The sequence below is a fragment of the Nannobrachium achirus genome (assembly GCF_963921795.1).
Source record: "Nannobrachium achirus genome assembly, chromosome: 4".
NCBI classification, from domain to species: Eukaryota; Metazoa; Chordata; class Actinopteri; order Myctophiformes; family Myctophidae; genus Nannobrachium; species Nannobrachium achirus.
The window spans coordinates 40,020,290-40,044,241 of record NC_137813.1 but is presented as its reverse complement, the minus strand read 5'-3'; the positions used below and the strand labels follow the sequence as shown (position 1 = coordinate 40,044,241).

Below are 23,952 nucleotides of genomic sequence, written 5' to 3'. Positions count from 1 at the left end.
CAGCCAGGTTACGTAACCGCTGCGGACGGTGAAGGGGGGCGTGGTCTTGACGCTGGGACCAGCGTGGCCCCGCCCACCTCCTCTGTATCGGCAAAATGGCGACGGACGACTGTGATGATCTGATCATGGACCCAGACATGGATATGCTCAGTGACGAGGAGCTGGAGAGGTAGGCAGAGCAACGGCCGTGTGGCATCCGAGTCAGACGGACCCCCGACGTTCACGTCCCGTCGCTGTCACCGCGTCTAAAGCGTCCTGTCGGGGCGAATGTTTGTGCTCGCACAAAGAGCACAAAAACTGTTAGCTTCTCGTGTAGCCTACAGCAGCGCTAGCCGGGGACCCCCCGTCCTCCACTTTGCTGCTGTTGACTGTCCTGCCGCTGGATCGAGCAGGGGTTCTGCCAGCCGCAACAACCTGCCATGCCCAGCATGGGTACTGATTGTTAGGGTGCAGTGGGATGGTTTTTGCGGTTGTTCTATTTACACAATTACATAAAGTGTGTTGTTAAGCTAGTTGTAGAGCTGCCTTTCTGTCAGTCGCACCCTTGATTGACTTTTACAGTGTGCGAGAAATGTACGGTAACTGTACAGTGGTATTGTTTTATACAAACGGTGCTCAAAGGATAACCCACAAAAGGCCAAAGGGCTTGGTTCCATCCATTTAGCCTTTCGGAAGCGGAGGGAGAGGCTCCGAAAGGAGCTAATATCTATTGAGGTCCTATGTGTTCAATGTATCGAAAAATGAAAGACAGACAATAATATACAAGAATATGCTAAACATCATATAGGCTATACGAGTACTAATATAACATACAAATATAGTACAGTACAGTAGACAGTCGTCAATGTCATCATGAGCTGAAACATGCTTCCAAGAAAAGCAGCTTGCAGTTGCCCACTTGATGGTGTCATATGTTCCTCTCTCTGCCCTCCCTTTCTCCTTTGACTTGCCATGAAATACCCACGTGTTTTTGGTTGGGGACCTAGTACATCGATCATCTGGGCTGCTGGTTTGGCTGTGGGGTGCAATATAACACCAAAGAGCCATGTTTCCAGCAGTGGCAGTGTTACTACATGATTGTAAACCAGGAGAACAACACCATTACACTTTACATAACACTGACTCTGTATGCATATTTGATACATCATGACCCTGGCTGGCCCTGCTCAACAGGGTCTCCTTCTGGGAACTGCACATTGGATACTAGCCGCAAATTGCAACACTAGATTTTTTTATTATTATTTTTTTTAATCTGATGAATCTAGGGTTGCAATGCCTCCCATAGGGATTCAATGCATCAAAAGACTCACCAATATTTCAGACTCGCCAATATTGCGGCTCTATGGAAAGCTTGAATTATCTTCTTTCTATCTGCAAAGTGTTTGTTTCAGAAAAATCCACCGTATGTCATGTTATGAGTTACTTTCTGTCAAGAAATCAGAGCAGACATGTTTTCTTTCTTTTCTAAGTGTTGAACTTTGGAAGCGCTCGTCTTCAACAACGCAATGTCCTGCTGCCTCCTGCATTATGTGACAGTTAGAACCAGGTGGTAACATGACCGCTGAGCGATTTCCCACAAGCGCTTCCAAACTCCAATACTCAGAACAAGCAAAAACACGACAAAAAGACAAATTGGTCAGAAAATACAATTTACAGGTTGTGCTTATAAGAAATTATTCCACAGTTCAGTTCAGAGATATTGGCATGAACCACCATACAGTGGAAAATCTCAAACATGGCCTACAGTAGTACAATCATGTTTAATATTGAAAAAACTAAAACAAAGTTAAGCATGAAACACGTAAGAAAAAGACCTCGGTTCCCTAAGCTGACCTGTTCTGACCTTCCAGGTCGCTATAATAGACTCGTTCTCTACGAGACTAAATCCCTCAACAAACATAGTAAGAACTCAAGCTATCCACTATGGCTATCTTTCAGAACTTGACTTAAGAAACAAATTACAGGCAAATCCACTATCCAGTGAAAAAACAACACAATGTCGGTAGTAGTATCCAAATATAAGCATTGGTAATAGGAAAAGAGATGCAAGAAAAGAGGTAGTTTGAATCGCCATGTAAATATATATATTATACTAGTGAATGTGATGTGTCGTTCATGAGTGATTCGTTCATAAGAATCGAATCATTAGCATGACTCGTGAACTATTCGTTCAAATCCCTGAAATGGGTCGTTATGAGAAAATTTTCTGTTTTAGGTGCAACTAGTAACGTGTTGTATATGACAAGACATAACTTACAATATGTACATTTAAGTATCCATTGTACTTTTCCCAACGAGAACAGGCTCCCCATGCGTGGTCAGTATTCTTCTTTATGGATAATATAAACTCCATTTGTATTGTCCAGCTCTGTTCAAATCTATTTAGATTGAATTAATTAATTTGTATTTCTACTCTCTTTTATTCAGGGAAGCAGAGGTCTTCAAAGAACAAGGCAATGCCTATTATGTCAAGAAGGATTACTCTGAAGCATTCAATTACTATACCAAGGCCATAGGTAATGTTTTCATTAGTTTGCAATCAAAGGGATTGTTCACCCCCAAAATGACTTTTTCTTTGTCGATTACTCACCCCATGGAGTATTATATATCCATGAATTCATGGATATATTTTAGTTTTTGTCGCATTCCTAAGCTAATAATTTGAGGACACTCTTTGTGTCTCCATAGGGAACAAAGCAGGCTCTTTGTGTCTCCACAGGGAACTGGTCATCAAATTATTGTCTTAGGAATGTGACAAAATAAATGTCATTAAGCGCCCGCGAAGCTTTGCCAATGTGACCCTGGGCGTACAACAAACTTTGGGCGCTTTGTGCAAAGATGTAGGCCAGATGTAGCCAATGTGACCCAGGGTGTACAACAAACTTTGGACAACCAGATGGAAAACCAGATGTTGGAGCACCGGTCAAAAATATACATGAATTCAAGTCTCCATAGGAAGGATGTGTAATTCTTTGTGTGAACATTTAATCATCCAGCTGGAAAGGAAACAAAGCTACTTCTGCTGTGAGTGACAGATGTTAGTCACAATTAGTGGGTGTCTGTTTTCTTTTTCTTTCTTTTTTTCTTTACATGTCTACTGCATAGTACTGTGTTCTATTTGTCTGTCATTCAATGTTATATGAGATACTTAAATGGTTTCCTGTTGAAATAAGCTTAGTCTTTTCATGGATCTCCTTTTAGTAGACCTTGTACCAGTGAACTGTACCGTCATGAATCTGTACATTTTCCTATGCAAACTTCTAATAAAGCCTTCAATCAATCAATCAATCAAAGTCTTAAGTTGTTGTTTTTCCTTACAGACATGTGCCCCAAGAATGCAAGTTACTATGGAAACCGCGCAGCCACCCTAATGATGCTGTATCGGTACAGAGAGGCTCTGGAGGACTCCCAGCAAGCAGTGCGGTTAGATGACACTTTCGTGAAGGTAGGTTTGTGGAAAATATTATTTAGACGTGGGATGGGCAGGTGTTTGTGGGAAGTATAGCAGGGCAGGAGTGCGACCTCTGTCACTAGTACACCTCATACTGGTTGGTCTGTTGAGTGGGGTGTTGAACTAGGAGGAACAGCGTTTACCTCATTGTTTATCATGTTCTCCCCATGAAAGTCAGGTGAAAAGAAGAAGACGTTTGGGTGTGTAAACCAACCAGGCAGTAGCAACAAGAGGCTACAGACACAGTAATGGGGAATTTGGGAATTGGAATAACAACTAAATTGCCATAAAAAGGGGGACCCATATTGACCCATTGCTAAGCCCATCCCCCCCAATAGCTATTAGCGACCTTAAAGGGGCACTCCACCACTTTTCAACCTATCTTCATATAATAGGTCCTCACTAATGTTCATGATAAAATATCAATTTTTTTTTCTACTCAGTTTGGGTCTCATAGGAGAGCTGTGGGTGGGTCAAAACCTTCTACCGGTGACATCATCAATGGGAAATGCAAGCTAATAGAAACTGCAGGCTTTCTATTCCTGAAAAAGTTGCAATGTTAAAGTGGAAGCCATTGTTCTCGTGATAATAAAAATCTAAATATTCTTTTTCAAAAATATTATTTAAATTTTTTTTTGTCAAACGATGATGTCACCGGTAGAAGAATTTGACAGCTCTCCTATGAGACCCAGACTGAATAGGAAAAAATTGTGCTATTTTATTATGAACATTAGGACCTATTATATGAAGACAGGTTGAAAAGTGGTGAACTACTCCTTTAAGCAACGCTACGGCAACGGCAGATGACAACGGTAAACGGAAATGATCCACGCTCGACAGATAAACCTGCCGTCACCCCATCCGTCTCTACTACGGCAGAAGGTCCCTTCCCACGTAGCGCCTACTCCGTCTGCTGTGTGTACGCGTCGCCATGGGAACCAAAGCGTTCAGTGAAAGGGGTGGGAACCCGTCGCCGCCGAGGCTTTGCTTAACCATTTTGATCGCTACGGCGATTACGTCATAGCAGCCGTAGTCCGCCTGGCGTTGCCGTCCTGAAAATCATCTAGCTTAAAGTCCAATGCTATGCTACCATAACTAGCATATGGCCTGGCATGACTCATCCATCACATCACATATCATAGCTGTCAATGTGAAGTGCCTACCTTCACACACAATGCAACATTAATAGCAAGAATAGGAATACCACCTGTAAGACTCCCTAATCGGGAGATAAGCGACCGTAGGTCGCTTATCTCCACAAATAGGGCAAAAATGTGTTTTTCCAAAATCTTCCTGATCCATGTTGATGACATGAGTGTAGACATGCTGTGTAGTGATTTTCGTGATTTTAGGGCAAAATCTGTAGGAGCAGTGTCCAAAAATGTGTTTTTAAAAATCGGCCTGAAGGTGGCGCTATATGGGACAGATTCATGTTGATGGGATGAGTGTAGACATACTGTGTAGCGATTTGCGTGATTTTAGGGCAAAAACTGTAGGAGCAGTGTCCAAAAATGTGTTTTAAAAATCGGCCTGAAGGTGGCGCTAGAAGAGGGCCATGTGAGAAATGAGGGGTGGGGTCTCCGCGTTGCCTTGGCGGACGAATAGGTACCGGCCCCGGCTCTCCCGGACGCTCCTAGCCCGAGTTACGTCATTTTATGTGAGCTGCAGTGGAGGGGGTCCTCCACTGGGGGCGCCACCACTTTTGCATCCGTTCTGGAGCACCAGGAGTGGGTGGTCCCCAGGAATTCCCCGTGAGCAGCCCCGTTGGGGTGGTCATTTGGTCATTTTTGCACATTTGGTCATTTTTTACATCTGGGGGTCCCCCAGGGACCTGGGGGTCCCTGAAGCTCCGGGGGTCCTTGGAGGTTGTAGTTTGGCAGGTAAGGAGTGTGTGTGCAAAATTTGGCATGGATGGGGCAACGGTTGTGGAGATATGAGCAGGGCAAAAGTGTGACGTGTGACGGACGGACGGAGAGACAGACAGACAGCCGGTGGAGGTTTTGGTAGTAAATGCGACCTACGGTCGCAATGATAACACTGGTGTAACTGTGGAACAGCAACAGTGATTCCACGTACCCAGTTTTGCATTAGAGAGAGCATTTATCATCACTTTCCCCAATACAAGCTGAAATCTGCACTCAAACGGCAAGGCTGTGGCTGTGTTGTTGAACAACAACACAGATTAATGTTGGGAAAATTACACAAGTCGCAGACCTTTGTTTAGACAAGATTTAGAAGAGATTTTGAAGCTCTGGCTCCTAAAAAGATCTATTATGTTATGTAAGAAAATCCATGATATTCCTTTACAGTCAATCAATGGTGGAGCAGCGCTGTTTTTCAGACCTAGAGCTGCAGAGTTGTGAGGTCTTAGCTTTGTGTACGAGTCAATTGACTAGTTCATAAATTTGTAGTAAATAAATTGGTAATACCAGTAAGACTCCCTAATCGGGAGATAAGCGACCGTAGGTCTCGCTAGAAGAGGGCCATGTGAGAAATGAGGGGTGGGGTCTCCGCGTTGCCTTGGCGGACGAATAGGTACCGGCCCCGGCTCTCCCGGACGCTCCTAGGCCGAGTTAGGGCATTTTATGTGAGCTGCAGTGGAGGGGGTCCTCCACTGGGGGCGCCACCACTTTTGCATCCGTTCTGGAGTAGCAGGAGTGGGTGGTCCCCGGGAATTCCCTGTGAGCAGCCCCGTGGGGGTGGTCATTTGGTCATTTTTGCACATTTGGTATTTTTTTTTACACCTGGGGGTCCCCCAGGGACCTGGGGGTCCCCCTGGAACTCCGGGGGTCCTTGGAAGTTGTAGTTTGGCAGGTAAGGAGTGTGTGCAAAATCTGGCATGGATCGGGGCAACGGTTGCGGAGATATGAGCAGGGCAAAAGTGTGACGTCTGACGTGTGACGGACTGACGCACGGACACCTGGTGGAGCTTTCTGTAGTAAGTGCGACCTACGGTCGCAATAAATGAAAACAGAAAAAAGGATGTTTTGAATGTGTGATTAAAGATTCAATACAATTGGAGAAATATAGTCCTGTCACGATATATACAGTATCAGTATGTATATACTGTGTGTGTGTGTGTGTGTGTGTGTGTGTGTGTGTGTGTGTGTGTGTGTGTGTGTGTGTGTGTGTGTGTGTGTGTGTGTGTGTGTGTTTTCATTTGTATACTGTCAGAGTTATGGGGAGACCTTGAGATTATAAAGTTTGAGAACTACTGATTTAGACCAAAATGTAGGTTTAAATGCATTTTGCAATGAATCTCTGTGTTAACAATTCAACAGGGTTTTCTTAACCTGATTTCAGACTCAGCTCACGCTTTAGTCTGAAACTGTGCCCTATTCTGAGCGATTTACGGGGGAGGGACTTTTTTGCGAGCGTGCAAGATCGCGATGCACGGTGATCGAGAAGCACGGTGGACGCGACGCACGGTCGCCTCGTGTGTGTGTGATTGTGTGTGTGTCTCTGTCTGTGCCAGTGACTGCTTCCACACAGAACTGTGACCAGAAACATGTAATCAACATTAACAGCTTGGTGAAATCAGTGCGCGCGCTCGTGTGTGTGTGCCTGCCTCAGCCTGCCTGTGTGTGTGAACTTCGTTTGAATCGTTTCAACTGCTGCGCGGATTGGATATTCGTTAGACCCACCCCCACCCCCGCGCTCATTGGATCAGCCGCAGTTTTTGGCTGCTAAACTGCCGATTCATATACTCAGCTCCAGACCAGAGAAACAGTCCACTCTGAGAGTAGGCGGGGTCTATGGTCTGGAACCAGGCAAGGGTTTTCTATAAGGCTCCCTCATTGTATCACGATACATACGATATCTCTGAAAAGGAATATCGGGAGACATTGTATCGTCTCAATGATATTTATCACCATATCGCCCACTCCTACATGTATTTTATATATGTGTGTGTGTGTGTGTGTGTTATTTATTTTTGGGACATTTTAAACTTTCCCCTAGGGCCATTTACGAGAGGGTAAGTGCCACCTGACCCTCGGCAATGCAATGGCTGCCAGCCGTTGTTTCCAGAAGGTTCTGGAGCTGGAGCCAGACAACAGCCCGGCCCAGCAGGAGGTGAGTCAGCCCCAGCCGGAGACAGCATGATCTGACAGCTTGTAGAATCTCTGCCTTGGACAAATGACTGCAAACAGAGTGCAAGAGTCTGCTGCTGCAATCTAGAGACCATCTGAGGTCATAGTTAATTTCTGATGAAAGCTAGTTTCAAGTTGTTAACTCTTTTGCCGCCACGTTTACATGTTTTAGGTTGTTTACATAATGTTCACGGCCATCAAAGTAGCTTACCTTTGCGAATTTATAGAAACATAGCTATCCATTATTTCCTATCGCGGTCTTGTGTAAAAGATGACCGCATCTCCCATGGAGCAGTGAAAAAAACACGGCCGTGTGAGCGCATCCATTTTGGAGTGAGAGGCTGCTCCTCCCTCCCAGTTTGCATCAGTTTTCAGACATAGAAATAGAGAAAGAAGATTGGGGCTGAGAAAACCAGCAAAGAAGTGATCCCGCCGACATTATTGTTAATGTGCGCTGAAGAAAACAGAGAAGCGTTACGGGAGCTGCTGCTACTGTACTCACCCGCTCCACCCCTCATCTGCTCAGACGGGCTGTGGCGTGGCTAAGTACGAACGCTCGTAATGGCGGCCGGGACACACGATTCAATAAACACGTGCTCGTTTAGCAGTAAAAGAGTTAAAAGGAACCCATGCTGGGCTCATCGGTGGTATGGGGGGAAATTCCCTGCCACACCACAATGGAGAGAGACCGCAGTGCACTTGACTTAGCCAGGCATCCATGCAAGCTCAATTAGCCGTGTTCATGGGAAGAAAGCCCGTCGGGAAGGTCAGTCCTTGTTGCTGCATCCGCAACTCCTATAGGTTTGTCAAGGGCACAGCAGGGGAGTTGAGTTGTGATGAATAGGGCGTTCCTCTGCACGCACGATGTCCTCTCCGTGAAGCTCCTCACTAGCAGTTGAAATACCATCACGATCAGTGTAGTCTCCACCTATCTCTGGCTACCAATCGTCTGGATACACCTACATTCATTGGATGTGCTGGTGAGGAAGCCCTCTGTCCTTCGCATTGCTTCTGCAATGTCGTTTTCTGATAACCCCCTCGGTGTGGAGCCTGATAGTGTGGAGCCTTGTGGGTTATCAGGCTGTCAGGACTTTTATTTCTCGATAACGACCGCTCAGCCAGACAATATCCCTTACATAGTTTTAAAAATATTTTATTGGACTTCATGGTTTCAACATGAAGTGGTTATCGCTATCAGATGTAAACCACGTCTTTTCAGAGGATGGATAAACCACTAGAATGAAAATGTGTAATTTAATTCAAAATATTAGTAATATTTGGGGTGCCCTGGTTGCCCACCTCCTATTAAGAGTGCATGCCACATAAATAAGGCCACACAGTCCCGGTGTGGTGGCCCGGGTTCAAATCCAGCCCGACATGCAGCTCTTTGCTACATGTCATCCCCTCTCTCGCTCTCTCCTTCACCTTTCTTGTCTGTCACTCATAAATAAAGTAATGCCAAAAAGATAATCTTTACAATGTTTTAGTCATTTTTAACAGAACAGTTCAAACAAAATCATCCATGACAGCAATGTTGTAAGCACAACATTGTAAGATTAACTTAATCCCAAACGAACGCACACACATACAGTATATGTTCCGGTATTTGTATGTGATCACTAAACCTGTGTACTAGCGCAGTGCTTCTTTCAACTACTAATTTATAACACACGTTTCGGCGCTGTCCCTGCGTTTCCATAGTTTCACAAAGTGACTTTTTTCTAGTCCAAAGTCCATCATAAAGGGATGTCAGGGCGAGTGATATATGTACAAGCTATTAATCTACACCACTTTATGTAATGTTACAGATACAGAGAATTAAAATAAATACATAACTTAATAACTTGGCACCATAAAAATAATGAAAATGATTGGTGAAATGAAAGATCTTTTACATTGTCACTAAAAATCCTCAAAATTCTCTTCTCAGGTGAAGAATGCCGAATCCATCCTAGAGTTTGAGAAAATGGCGGAGATGGGATTTGAAAAGCGTGACTTTAGAATGGTATGCTATTGGTTTTGGTTGAACACATACGTAAGTTGCATTCGTGGAATTATCAAAATAGTTTGTCCCTGGTTTTCAGATGTGACTGTTTCTGTGCAACTCCAGGTTGTCTTCTGCATGGACCGTGCCTTGGAGTCTTGTTCAGCCTGTCACAGGTTCAAGGTGCTGAAGGCAGAGTGCCTAGCCTTGCTGGGGCGTTATCCTGAGGCCCAGACCGTAGCCAGGTATAATTAAGTAATGAATTGTCATGTCAACTAGAGATGCTAGGAATGTGTCTCTGTAGTCAGGGTACAGGAAATCGTCACCACTAGGGTTGGGGACGGTAACCGCCGTACCGCCGTGTCAGGGTCCTTACCGCGGTCAAAAAAGAGAAAAAAAGTCTATTTTTATTGAAAACAAGCGATTCTTAAAACAGGGGAGAAGCGAGGACCACATGCGCTCCATGCCGCTCTGCTCTGGGCCGCGTACCACATGTTTGGAAGCCACATACGTCACTCGTAGACACAGTCCTACAGCAGCAGCCTCGTAGTAGGGAGCACGGAGCAGTGTAAACTTTCTCTTTAATCCACACGACACAAGTATGTTAATACATACCTTGTGTTGTGGCAGTAACTTGTGGCAGTTTCTTTTTTATTCATACGGATTACGGGCGGAGCGCGAGCCGCGTGGACTAAAACCGAAAATGAAACTATCTTTTACTTTTTCCACTGCGTCGCGCGTTGTGCCCCGTCGCCGATTTTATAACCTTTTCTACCCTACGTTACTATGGTAACCCGACAGTGCACAGATCTAAAAGCTCAGAACGCGTCGCGGATGCGATGTGTTGTGAGCTTGTAGATCTGCTCCTTTCAAAGCCAGACCCACTGTGCTGTACGGGGAAGTATAACTCGGGCAGTCAGGCTGTGGAGAGGCGACTTTTGGGAAGACGATTGCAATATTTTGGCTTATCGCCGAACCTTAATTAATAGATACGGGGGTGCGGTAATTACCGCAATACCGGCGGTACATAGGAAGACGGTAACCGCGATAACAAAATGTCGATACCGCCCCACCCCTAGTCACCACTTGTGTCTACAAATTTAAATCTCTCCCATGCCATTGTTTTCTAAATAATCAGCAATTTTGTCATTAATTTCTTTCGTTTTGGAAGTTGTGGCTGTTGTACATTTGTATACATTTTACCCAACGTCATTATAATGCTTCCACACTTACTGAATAAATTAATGAATGGAAAACATTGGCTTCCTTGAAGACTAAACAAACTACAGTATGTTTTTGAAAATGATCATCAGAAATGTCTATTTGTCTTTTTCTATATTTTTTACATAGCATTTGAAACCATTAACATGTTTGTTTTGTTCCCTATAAGTGATATTCTGCGGATGGATTCCACAAATGGAGATGCGCTGTATGTGCGTGGCCTTTGCCTATACTATGAAGACTGCATCGACAAAGCTGTCCAGTTCTTTGTCCAGGCACTGCGAATGACTCCCGACCATGAGAAGGCTCGGCTTGCATGCAGAGTGAGTCAGTGTTTACTATGAGACTATGTATGCATGCAACAATGTTTCCTAGTTTTGCTTAATTGGCAAAATTATACACTCAAAATGTGGGTTTTATTATGTTTCCATATAGGGAAGCGGGCATCAGAAAGGCTGCATGAATTTCTCTGATCCATTTTGTCTCGATGCTGCCTCACTTATTAGGTAGTGGATTTTAAGGCTGTGTCTTGTCCTCCCAGAATGCCAAAGCTCTCAGAGCCAAGAAGGAAGACGGGAACAAGGCTTTCAAGGAGGGTAACTACGACTTGGCATATGAGCTGTACACCGAGGCTCTGACAATAGACCCCAACAATATCAAGACAAATGCCAAGCTGTTCTGTAATAGGGGTACTGTGGGGTCAAAGGTAAGCCAAAAGAACTACTGTGGGGGAAAATACATATATAATGTATAGTGTATATCCCTTTTTTTTTCTTTTGCTGTGAAAACCTACTGAAAGACCAAGTGCTGTCCTCTTTGCATATGCCACATGCATCTACACACGGTCAGATATTCTATTTTAAAGGTTTACAAAGCCACACAGACCTTGTGCAGAGAGCACCCTCTGGCCCTGTTACCTTCTGTATTTTTATCTGAGATGTCTTCACCTATTTGCAAATTGCTTTCCTCTTGTCTAACTGAACAGAACTAGGTCACTATCTCCTCTCCCTCTCTTTTGTCCTTGAATGACCACTTTTCCTCTTTTTCCATCTTGGAAAGCTGAAAAAACTAGATCAGGCCATCGAAGACTGTACCAAGGCAATCAAACTGGACGAGACCTATATCAAGGCCTACTTACGGAGAGCGCAATGGTATGTCAAATGAAGACAACTATGCTATCAGTGTTTGTTTTGTTTAGATTTCCAACAGAGGCAGTGTGGGGGCTGTCTTTGTTAATGCAAAGAAGTGACGATGAACTTGCATGTTATGTGTGCGCTTTTACAGCTACATGGACACAGAACAGTATGAAGAAGCAGTTCGGGACTATGAAAAGGTTTATCAGACAGAGAAGACAAAAGGTGAGTCAGTCTTTTCCCTGTATGACAGCTGCTCAGCTGTTTCGTTCCCTCACTCTGCTTCCTTAGCTCTGTATAAGCTCCCACACCTAATAATAATAATAAGTACCCAAAGACGCTTTACATGGGGGGGCAAGTTTCATTGTTATTTAACATGGCCTAATGTCTGTGACACCTGCCAGCTACCTCTGTTCTTCTTGCTTTCTCAAATCCCTAGAACACAAGCACCTCCTGAAAAATGCCCAGCTGGAGTTGAAGAAAAGCAAGCGGAAAGATTACTATAAGGTGCTCGGGGTGGACAAGAACGCTACAGAGGATGAGATCAAGAAGGCGTACCGCAAACGGGCCCTCATGCACCATCCAGGTCTGTGACAGGAACCAACGTTTTCTGGCGTTGATATAACCACGGCACCAGGGCAATGTGTCATTGTCTAATACAGTGTTTCTCAAAGTGGATTCCAAGGACTCTGTGGGTTCCTTTAGGCGGGTCTAAATGGACCCATACAAGTCTGTAACTCCGACAGTGTACAAATGGAACCAAATGGACCCGTAATTTGTACACTGTCCGAGTCAAGGGGAGACCTTGACATTTTAAAGTTTGAGAAACACTGGTCTAATATATATACAGGAAGATAGCATGGCGTGAACTGAGCGAGCTCCTCCTTTTTTGTAGACCGTCACAGCGGGGCCAGCACTGAGGTACAGAAGGAGGAGGAGAAGAAGTTTAAGGAGGTGGGAGAAGCTTTTACTGTGCTTTCAGACCCCAAGAAAAAGTCCCGCTATGACAGCGGTCAGGACCTGGAGGACGATGGCATGAACATGGGAGGTCAGTAGCTGAGGAACGGCGAAGTCTTAAGCCTAATTCATACACATGGTTGCACGCCAGTTTCGTCGATCATTGGTCTAGTACAGAGGTCTTCAACGTTTTCAGGCCAAGGACCCCATAGTTGAGAGAGAGATGAAGCAGGGACCCCACAACCTTATCATAGATTCCATATAGTTTCATTGTTTGACACCACGATCATCAGTATATTTTGGATTTATGTTAATGTAGGTTTTCAGATATTTAACCACTTGAACCGTCAATACTTAATAAACTTGACCTTTCACTCTGTACTTGGTCTGCTCTTTTTCCCCTCTACACCAAACCTCTTTGCCAAAAATAGCCGATCTACAAGCTCACAGCGCGAGGTGTTGTGAGCTTGTAGATCTGCTATTTTTGGCTAAAGTTCTCAGAATATGGACGCTAGGGTTCAAGTGGTTAATATAAAAAAGGAGAAAAAAAAATTCTATCACACAAAGATTTGGAGGCCCCCCGTGTAGTAACTCTGAGGACCCCCTAGGGGTCCCGGACCCCCTGTTGACCCCTGGTCTAGTATCCTAAACATTATATTTCCTGATACATATTCAAGTTGCAGTTTGTTATGCTCAGGAGGCAAACTAATTACTGTAACTTGTCTGGCACACTGTAATTTGATGTTGGGTTTTTGTGCCTTCCCCAGATTTTGATGCCAACAACATTTTCAAGGCATTCTTTGGTGGCCCGGGTGGTTTTAGCTTCGAAGGCAATCCATGTATGTATGCAAAACGCTGTTGGGAAACAGACAGTACTTTTCTACTTTATAACATTTTATGACAATATTCAGATTTTGCAGTAAATATTTCACATTATTAACATGTTGTCATGTTTTTTTATTTCAGCATCTGGACAAAATTTCTTCTTCCAGTTTGGTTAATTGGAGAATACCACTACTCAAACTATCAAGACTCTATTCAACAGTTTCAAACCCCCAACCCAACCTTATTTATCATATCTGACTGTCTGCGAGTCAGATTCTTGTCTATGCCATTGACTGAATGAATGCTATTCAATGACAATATGCAGCAAAAGAGGCAACTCCAGTATTATAAGACCGAGAAGGCCCATCCTCGAGTTGACGATGATGTTACTGGTTTTTGAAGTGGTTGTATCTCTTAAGAGTGAAATAAACTTGAAAGTCAGTAATAGCAAGCAACACCGATAATGTAAAAATATGGTTCCCAAGTCATAAACGTGGGATTTTTAAATGGGTGTTATTGTGCAGCTCTAAACGCTTAGAGCTTTTGGGATCCATGCAGGAACGGGAAGTGACGTCCCCAAGGGGAATCTTTGAGAAGATACAACTGAGCACTCTGCAGGCTTTTATCCTCAACCTACTGTAGTGCCAAGGAGGTATTCGCAGCATGACAAGTGATATCTAGCCCAGCAAAGACAATAACGCCCAGTCAACCTAGCGATGTGAATTTTATGTGCAGATTTTTTAAGTACCTGCACAAAAATACAGTTTGCTGCTATGGATGAATACTTAAAGCTGTCTGTCTCCTTGTCATAATCCAACAGGAACAGTTCAAGTAAAGCATTTTTTTCCCTTCACAACAGCTGGAGCCCAGACTTATACACAAAGTGCAGCCTAAGGACATAGGAAGATGACAATTGAAATGGCTGTACCGGCTGCTCTTGCTAGGGCCGATGCATACTCCACTTTTAGAGCCGAGTTTATATTGGTTCGGCTTTGTCCAAACTACAATATTGACGTCATTCAGAGGTTCGGTGGGAGTACTGTCATAAAGTCGGCTGTTCGGTGCTGCCGAGATGTTCCGACACCCTGAACCGATTTAAACTCTGCTCTAAAAGTGGAGTATGCATCAGCCCTAAGACTGTCACCTCAGTTTTTTTTTCTTCTCCACACTCAATGTTATGTTTGATGTTGCCATTCACCGGGTGCTGCATTGTACATTTTACTGGAATGTAAAGTGTTATTGATTTGTGACAGTTGATGACTTATGTTCTTTATTTTTATTTTTATATGTATATTTATTGTAAATGTTCTGTCTGAACCATCAGTGTAAGATAAGGATGCTGTTCAGTGTTTTTTGAAAGGAGCACCAATAATGAGCATCCCTCTGGCACAAACTCAGGAAAAGTTGTTTTTGCTTGTTCTGTATCATGAAATATTGATATGCTGTCTCAACCACTTGAACCCTACTTCCCCCATTTGGCTATTTTTGGTGAAGAAATTTGATGTACAAAAAAACATTGAGGTGAACTAGTATAGAGCCCTGGGGGATACCTGTCAACAAAGTACCGGTATAGGGTTTAAGTGGTTCGGTTTGTTGCCTGTTCCAGTTTTTGAAAACAACAGATAGCCCTATATCTGTCATTGTATTAAGAATGCAGTTCTTGTGTAGAAGAATTTTATTTTGTTACTTAATTTTACCATATACAGACACTGCAGGTCTCTCTCTTGTGGATGATTTTTTGAAGGTCTCATTCAAATATTTGGGCACAGTATTATCGAGGACTTGATGTGCAATTGCTTCTGTGTAATGAGTTTGATGTGAGTTGTTCGCTTGGTGCACTTGATGAAAATGAAAAGCGTCCTCATCTTTGCTCTCATAGTTTTTGCTCTTGGGGTGAAACAGTCTTCCTGTTACACTATGGAAAGTTATCAGCCATGTAAATAAAGTTTGCCTCATCTGGGTTTCCCTTAAATTCTTTAAGTGTTCTATTTCGATAGGAAATATTATGACTACCAATACATGTATGAATAATTGCAATGACATGACCAGGAACAGTGCCATCTGATCTGATTCTGAAGAAAGAAATCCCTTTGGATCAGAGTTATAATTTGGGTGATAAAGCTATGCACGACGTTGTCGCAACGCTAGAGGGCACTGTTTCTTACTGTTGTATATTTGTTAGGGTGGTTGCTAGGATACCAATCGACGGACACAGGATAAAGTTGAAGTAATCGAAAACTACATGAAAGCAAAGAGAAATGGCCAAGTTGTTCGACACCACGGGTGATCAAGCACCGAAGAGCACATTTCCTACTTATATGGCCGAGGGAAATCAATTATACCGAAAAGGGGAACATGTCAAGGCAATAGAAAGCTATTCCACGGTAAGTGCATAAGTCGATAAGATATTACGAAAGTCAACTGGCGCTGCACTGTTAAAAGATGTATTGGAAGTAATGATGTATCAGTTGCGTCCATATCAATAGTTCTATTTAGTTTTCAACAACCTGACTTCTTCGGTAGACTGTTAGCCTTCGAACCCCAGTAAAGTCAGAATAGTTTGCCAGTTGTCCCGTTAATTGCCACTCATTGCTACGAATTTATGATTTTTGTTTGTGTTCAGGCATTGATTCTTCAGCCGGGTGACAAGAACTGCCTAGTTGCCCGATCAAAGTGCTATTTGAAGATGGGGGATTCTGAAAATGCTTTAAGAGACGCGGAGGCCTCTCTTGAAGAGGACAAGAAGTTTTTCAAGGTGAAATCAATTAAACATTATCCTTTTATATCTAAAGTGAATAGATATGCAGTGCATGCAAACATACTCTCTTTTGTGTCTCTTCTAGGGATTGTACTGCAAGGCAGAGGCGCTGTACACCATGGGCGATTTTGAATTTGCACTGGTGTTTTACCACAGAGGACACAAACTGCGTCCAGAGTTGCAGGAGTTCAGACTTGGCATCCAGAAAGCACAAGAAGCTATTGAAAACTCTGTGGGCAGTAAGTCGTCTGCAAAGTACTTTTTTGTAGTGTAGGCCTATAGTCACCACATGCCATGGGTATTTATGTTCTTGCTCCAAAGCCTTACAAAATGTGTTTCTCCCCACATCCTCTATAGGCCCTTCTTCTGTTAAACCAGAGGATATGGAACAGCTGTCAATCATTGATAAAGATGAGGAGGTGAGCATAAAATAATTACTTGTCTCTCAAGATAGACATAGGTGTCTCCCACAATTTTCAAATGCTTATCTGTGTAGCATACAGTATGAAGATTATGGAAGAGGCTGGCCTACCCTGACTACTCACAACATTAACAACAACAGCTTCGAGGAATAGCCATAAAAGGACATTTGCACACGGCTGCCCATGTAGCCCAACAATACTGTTTACTGTTGCTTGCACACCTTTGTTATGAGCACTATATGACATGCAGCTGTTGTTGATGGAGAGGAAAGAAATGCTCCATATATTTGATGTATACAGTTCTCTATTTTCTGTGTAGTATTTGATTATATCATATAATTTTCTGTCTTGTTGATGTAGAGTGGTTTATTATTCCATGATCATTGACAGGTACAAAAGGGGCAACCTGTGAGCATTATTCAACCTCTGAGGAAGGATGCAAGGCAGCAGAAACAGAAGACCATGAGTGAGAGGACAACCAAACAGTTGCTGGGAGAGATTTACAATGACAAGGAATATCTTGAAAAGTTACTGAAGGATGAATGTAAGACATATCTTTTGTCTATTTCTTCTGTCTTTTATTTCTCAGCAGTGTCCACTTTGTTCTTTCTCTTTCACATTATTGTCATAATGACTACATTAGGCCTACAAGTCAGATTAATTTCTTTAGATCTGTCATTGCTGTTCAACTGCATCGAATTAATAGCACAATATATTGTACTGTAGCCTATGTGATTTAACTTATGAGAGGCTTGCAAACGTTGCATCTTAAACTGTCCGACTAATGTCTCCAGACTTGGTAAATGGTAAGTTGCGAGGTGGGGAGAGAATACAGGAGGTCATTGTGAACTGCATCTCCTACCTTGACACACGCACTGAGTTCTGGCACCAGCAGAAGCCCATCTATGCACGGGAAAGGGAACGTAAGCTCATGCGACAGAAATGGAACAAGACTCGTCACAAGCCACCTTCTGACCCCACGCGATTTGTACTCAAAAGCCTTGAGGAGATCGATGCTGGTAAGATGGACTTTGTGGCGAACACAACTGCTCAGTGTTTTTTTCTTGTTTTGTTATTGTGGTTTTCAATCATGTATTTGTCCCCTTTAAGTGTTGAGTGCTGGGAATGCAGAGGTCAGCCTCAAGAAAGCTCGAGATGTCATGAAAACTGTGCTGGGATGGTCAGAGACTGTGGTACCTAATAAGAAAGAGGTGGTGGGCAACCTGCACAGTTGCATTGGGAATGCCCTCATTGATCTGGGGGATATGGACAAAGCGCTAGAGAACCATCAGAAGGACCTGGAGCTGGCTACACAGTGGTGATTCAACATTCAGCAATATTTAACACTCCATTATACAAGTATAAGAGAGTCGAAAACAGTAGAAAGCAATAGTTTTTCATTCACGTGGAGACCTTCATATTTGAAATCCCATTGGCTGTTCTGTGCTCTATAACTGTTCTCTTCTTCATTAACAGCAAACTCCCTGATGCAAAGTCACGTGCTCTGGACAACATCGGCAGAGTCTATGCCCGAATTGGAAAGTTTAGAAAAGCTATAGAAGTGTAAGTGAACAACGAAACACATCATTTATTTGTCTAGGTCAGGGGTCTTCAACGTTTTCAGGCCAAGGACCCCTTAACTGAGAGAGAGATGAAGCAGGGACCCCCTCTACATATTGTATAAATGCGTTATGCAGATTTTCTTCGACTTGTTTGACAGCACTGTCACCAATCTATGTTGGATTCATGTTAATGTGTATTTTCAGGCATTTAACCACTTAAATCGTCGATATTTTGTAAACTTGACCTTTCACTCTGTACTTAGTCTGCTCTTTTTTACCTCTACACCAAACCTATTTGCCAAAAATAGCCGATCTACAAGCTCTTGAGAGCTTGCAGATCTGCTATTTTTGGCTAAAGTTCTCCTCGGAATAGGGATGCGAGGGTTCAAGTTGCTCATTTTAAAGAATGATCCTATTACACAAAGATTTGGCGGCCCCCCTGTAGTAGCTCTGAGGACCCCCTAGGGACCCGGACCTCCTGTTGAAGACCCCTGGTCTAGGTGAATGATGTGCTTTTTTGGAAAACAGGAAGGATGACGCTAACATCCTGCCTCTCTTCATTATTGTTTTTAGCTGGGAGGAGAAGATTCCCTTGGCTTGTGGTGTTTTGGAGAAGACCTGGTTGTTCCATGAGATCGGTCGCTGTTACCTGGAGCTGAAGCGCTACACAGAGGCCAGAGACTATGGCCTCCGTTCCCTCACTGCTGCTGACGAAATTGCAGATGAGAAGTGGCAGCTGAATGCCTGTGCCTTAGTGGCACAAGCAGAATGTAATTCTTCAAAGTATAATAGAACACTTTGGTGAATGTCATAATGTAGGTTGAAGTGTCATTCCTTTTAAACTTTATCCTTTTCTGATCAGCCAATTGCCTTCTCTCTCGTCACAGTGAAACTGGGAAACTTCAAATCTAGTGTATCACATTTTGAAAAGGCCTTGTTCCATGCTAAGGTGCTACAAGATGACCTTGCCAGGGATGCCATTCAGAAGGTGACGTCTCATCACTTCATTTCTGTTATGCTCTTGCATGATGTCAGTGTTCATTGACAATTATCCACCTACACCAGAAATTGTTAATTTAAAAGAGTGTTTATTTAACGCTCTTTTAAATGTAAGCGTTGATTCTACAAATCAACGCTTAAATGAACACGCACACATTAACACTGTGTGTCCTCTTTCAGGCCCTTTGCGATGCAAGACAACATTCAGCACAATAATAAGAGTGATGACACTTAAAGACCTGCGGGGGACAAATAAAAGTTGAACCATCAAAAGGAAACTGATAAAGTATTTTCAATGTTATTTGTACTGATCTCTCTCTTTGATATTGAGTATAAATAATTCCATGTTTATAAAACAGTGACAGATATTTACAACTCGGTTCACTCACAAGGTTCTCTCTGTTTGTTTTGGCGAAAGATTTATAAACCAATATTGCTATGAAAACTTTGTATTTGTATTATTGAATCATGTTCTGCATTAAATGTTACTGCATAAGCTGCATAAGTCCTGCAAATGTAATTTGTCATTGTGTGTTATCTTTCTAAATTTCAAACATAAGCATCTTGAATTTAATGGATTTTGCATGTAAACGGCATACATTTATTTGCTTGCATATGCAGAGTTCTGCTATCGCATCCAAACAGGACGCCTTAAACAAATCAAATCACTAGATGTAAATGTTGTGAACAGACACAATATTGCTAAATGGTTGTAATATGTTTATCCTGTAAAAAGATGACTTCTATTAAATGAAAATAAGAGTCTTAAAATAAGCGGTGTTATCAACTATTTAGAATTTGTAGAGGACACTGGGTCGGTGGAGAGATAATGGAGAGGATTGTGATCGTATTGCTTTTCTGTGGTAACTAATAGGACAGTTGGTTTTGTTTGCAGCCTGTAATTGCACTACTCAGTTTAATTACTTATTTTTCCAAATTGGAAAGCTTTGTCTCGATTTGTCTCGTACAGTACATGTATTCAATGTAATCTTTGATATTTGGTCTAACACAGCCCCAAAAAGAGCTCAATTGCGCCACCTCCTGGCCCTTTGACAGGTTGTTCTTGTTTCAGTACATCTAGACATGTTTCTTTGGTTTAGGTTACATTTAAGGCAAGCAGTGGTGTAAAGTAACTAACTTAAGTACAATTTTGAGTTACTTTTACTTCTACTCCACTAAATCTCAGAGGCAAATATTGAACTTTTACTCCACTACAATTATTTGAAAACTTTAGTTACTAGTTGCTTTTTGTAGATTTTGATTATTATTACAAAACATACAGCCCAATATATACATTTCGGCCATTTGAAAATAACAGTGAGCTTGTAGATCTGCTATTTTTTTAAATGGGACATTCTGCATAATGAGTACTTTAACTTTTGGTACTTTAAGTACATTATGATGACAATAACTTTGAACTTTTACTGAAGTACATTTTTAATACTGGACTTTAACTTGAGTATTTCTACATTGCAGTATTGATAGGCTACTTTTACTTAAGTAAGAAATGTGACTACATTCTCCACCACTGCTGCAACCTCAGTTTGAATCTATTTTCCCCTGTGTGGAGCTGTGGACATGCAGCATTTCCTCATCAGAGCTATTCATAATGCACACCACTTCCCCTTGTCTCACTTCTATGATTTCGGCCATATACTACATTTTACTACACTTCCTGATTTTGAAAAAAGTCTTAGTATTATCATGTGTCATGAAACTTCATCTCTTGCTTCACAATGCTTCATATATGTTAAGCCATTAATTGAAGTTAATCAAAAAATACTGTGTGTGTTTATATACAAATACTTAGATACTATACTAGATAAGCATAGGCCTAAAATTATAAATTTCATTTATATTTTGTGCAATAAAACGTTATTTATTCTGATTCATGTACGCAGCCTATTCAAAATGAAAGTGTTGTGATGATAGGCTATTACAATGACCTGCACTGAAGTGATTGATACAGTATGATATGATATAACCCCATAATATATTACTGTAACATAAATATGTCTCTTGAAACATTTTGAGTCATGTCATAGCAAGATATCTGCAGCTAATTAAATTAACAATAAAGAGACTGTTTGATTTCAACTTCAACTTTATTGTCACAGCTTTGTGTGTAAAAACATGGGTCCCATCATTTGAGGTTTTCCAAGAAAAGGGGAAAAGAATAGAGAAATAAAAAAGGGATAACCGGTGTAACTTTCCAATTCCATGGGCTTTACCAGCAATTGTCAACTCAGTCCGCTATTATTAATTCTATTAGCTGCAGTCTGTGTGTTTACCCTGTTATTATGACCATGTTTATATATCACGTCTGTGAAAATGGTTCATTGAGCAGGCAGCCAACGGTATGGCATTGATGGCAGGCAAACTGTTAGTAGAAATCAGCTGGGCCTGTGACTCAGCTGGATTTAGCTCATAGTCTATAATCTGTACATGAGAGCTGCAGGGAGAGAATCTGCTTTTGTCTGTTCTGATATGACACAGACCAGTCGGGTAGGGTATCAACGTCATATCGATAATGAGAGCATTGAATACTGGAATAGAATGAATAAAAAAGAACAGTACAATCAAAACACTCACTTCTCGCCTGTCTACGGAAGAAGTGATAACTACCTCTGCCTCTGGCCTCCTGAAAGGTGAATTTTCAGGGCAGTTTTGAAGGAGGCCAGCGAGCTACATGTTTTAAGGGAAGGGGTCAAGGAATTCCACACTTGGGTGGCAGTGTTGTAGAAGGAGAATTACCCATATTTGTCTTATGGGTTTGTGTTACCAGATTGTTGTTTGCGCTCCCTCTAGTGTTGCTGGAGGTGTTTAGTCAGATATGTGGATATTGAGGGGATTGAGGGCAACATTGCATTGACTATTTTGACGTTTTTAGTTGTTTAGCCCTGTCTTCTACCCTGAGCCATCTTAGGCTAGAAAAATGTGTGGGAAAAGGGTGGGTCATGGCCCATGATTGATGACTGATTCGACTACTTCTCGACTGTCGAGAAGTAGTCGAATCAGTTTGTTTTGGGAGGTTTGGAGCTTATCTTTAGTGACATTTTGATGTTGGAGTACCACCAGGAGGTATAGTGCTAGACTAGCATAGTCAAAGAGGGGCTGAATGAGGGCCCCCGGGTTGACAAAAATGGAAATCCAGACCAAATATATTTTTCTTTGATTTGCAGTTACAGGCAGCATTCATGTAATTAATTGCGACGGAAGGTCAGTTTACCATGAGAAATGTCACAGATTGTCTCCGTGTTTGTGCAAATCTTTACAGTCTATGGGTTGGTTCCCTTGACACATCACTGTGACATCACCTATGTAAAAGTCCATATATGGGTATTCCCCAGAATCCCTTTTATGCCCATATATGAAGATCCCTGATGTCATCTATATCACTGGCCAGATGGCCAAGACATGGCCCATATCTGTGTGGCTGGTTCAGATAGGGATCTCCATGTATGGGCATAAAATATATTGTATGTTGTGATGGCTGGTTCAGATGTATGGGATTAAAGAATGGAGGTCCGCACACAGCTCAATGCTCCACAGTGTTTAGGGTTCAGATGTATGGGCATAAATGGGATGTACTATACATACTGTACATGGATCTCCATATATGGGTAACTGGTCCGATATACATCACTGGTCAGAGGGCGCCCTGAGGCGTCTTACTAGTGTTATGTAGGCCTACAGGAGGAACAGTAACGGCCATAGAATGCTTCCTTGAGGAACCCCGCAGCTCACCGGGGGGATGAGGATATGGTTCCGTTGATGTCAACCATTTGTTCTCTTCCCTCAAGGTAGCATTTCATCCAGTTTAATGATGTGCTATCAAAACCAATCACCTTTAGTTTATTCAGTAGAATTGAATGGTTTACTGTGTTGAACGCCTTTTGGAGGTCCAGCATGACCATGCCACAGTATTTGCCCGAGTCTACTTCATGTTTGATGTAGTGGGTCAGATAGGCTACAGTAGGCAAACATCTGACCAATCCATTTCTCAAGAGCTGTTGTTAGAGCTCCGGGGCAGTAGTGCTTCATGTGGTGATGAACTGCAGGTCTATGAATTTTACAATGGCAGAAGATGATAGGCTATTGTGATCACTTAAGTTGCACTCGATGACACCACTTTTTTACACCAACACAAATAATAAAGACATTCTTAGTTTTGTACTATTCTTTTGGGCCATGCCTAATACAGATGTAGGCCTAGCTCTAGCTGGCATCCCATACTTATTAACCCCACCTCTTAGTAGGCCTGGCCTGGCCCCACCCCTCTAGCGCGCCAGTAGTTTCATTTCAGTCAAGGAAATTAAAAACAAGGTAGGGACATATACGTCATTTTCGCTATCATGCAATTCCAGTCGGCAGATTCGTCTCACCATGGGAGCCAGGCCTGCAGCCGGAAGTTTGGTGGCCTGCATTGGATTCCATGGAAGTCCGTGGAGAAGCTCATGAACAAACCACCAACAAACAATTATTCTGACCGTCTTAGACCTTTGTCAAATAATCACTTCTGGAAAATAAAAGACATCATATAAAACTT

General features: G+C 42.5%; 2 protein-coding genes across 2 annotated transcripts; both read left to right on the top strand.

Annotated features, from left to right (window-relative positions):
- The first annotated feature begins 85 nt into the window (after window positions 1-85).
- dnajc7 (DnaJ (Hsp40) homolog, subfamily C, member 7) lies at window positions 86-15,608 on the top strand. The gene is made up of 14 exons (XM_080724256.1): window positions 86-169; window positions 2,428-2,516; window positions 3,321-3,445; window positions 7,412-7,525; window positions 9,473-9,547; window positions 9,653-9,771; window positions 10,917-11,070; window positions 11,289-11,453; window positions 11,807-11,898; window positions 12,032-12,105; window positions 12,320-12,466; window positions 12,776-12,928; window positions 13,605-13,676; window positions 13,804-15,608. The coding sequence occupies exons 1-14, from the start codon at window positions 96-98 to the stop codon at window positions 13,836-13,838; spliced, it is 1,488 nt and encodes a 495-aa protein (XP_080580382.1). The 5' UTR covers window positions 86-95; the 3' UTR covers window positions 13,839-15,608.
- Window positions 15,609-15,920: 312 nt separating this feature from the next.
- On the top strand, window positions 15,921-19,619 carry odad4 (outer dynein arm docking complex subunit 4; the record flags this gene model as incomplete). Its single annotated transcript, XM_080723287.1, has 10 exons — window positions 15,921-16,046; window positions 16,286-16,417; window positions 16,506-16,685; window positions 17,233-17,386; window positions 17,637-17,861; window positions 17,953-18,160; window positions 18,319-18,405; window positions 18,978-19,174; window positions 19,292-19,392; window positions 19,584-19,619. 10 exons carry the CDS (start codon window positions 15,921-15,923, stop codon window positions 19,617-19,619), a joined length of 1,446 nt encoding a protein of 481 aa, XP_080579413.1.
- Between the last annotated feature and the right edge of the window lie 4,333 nt (window positions 19,620-23,952).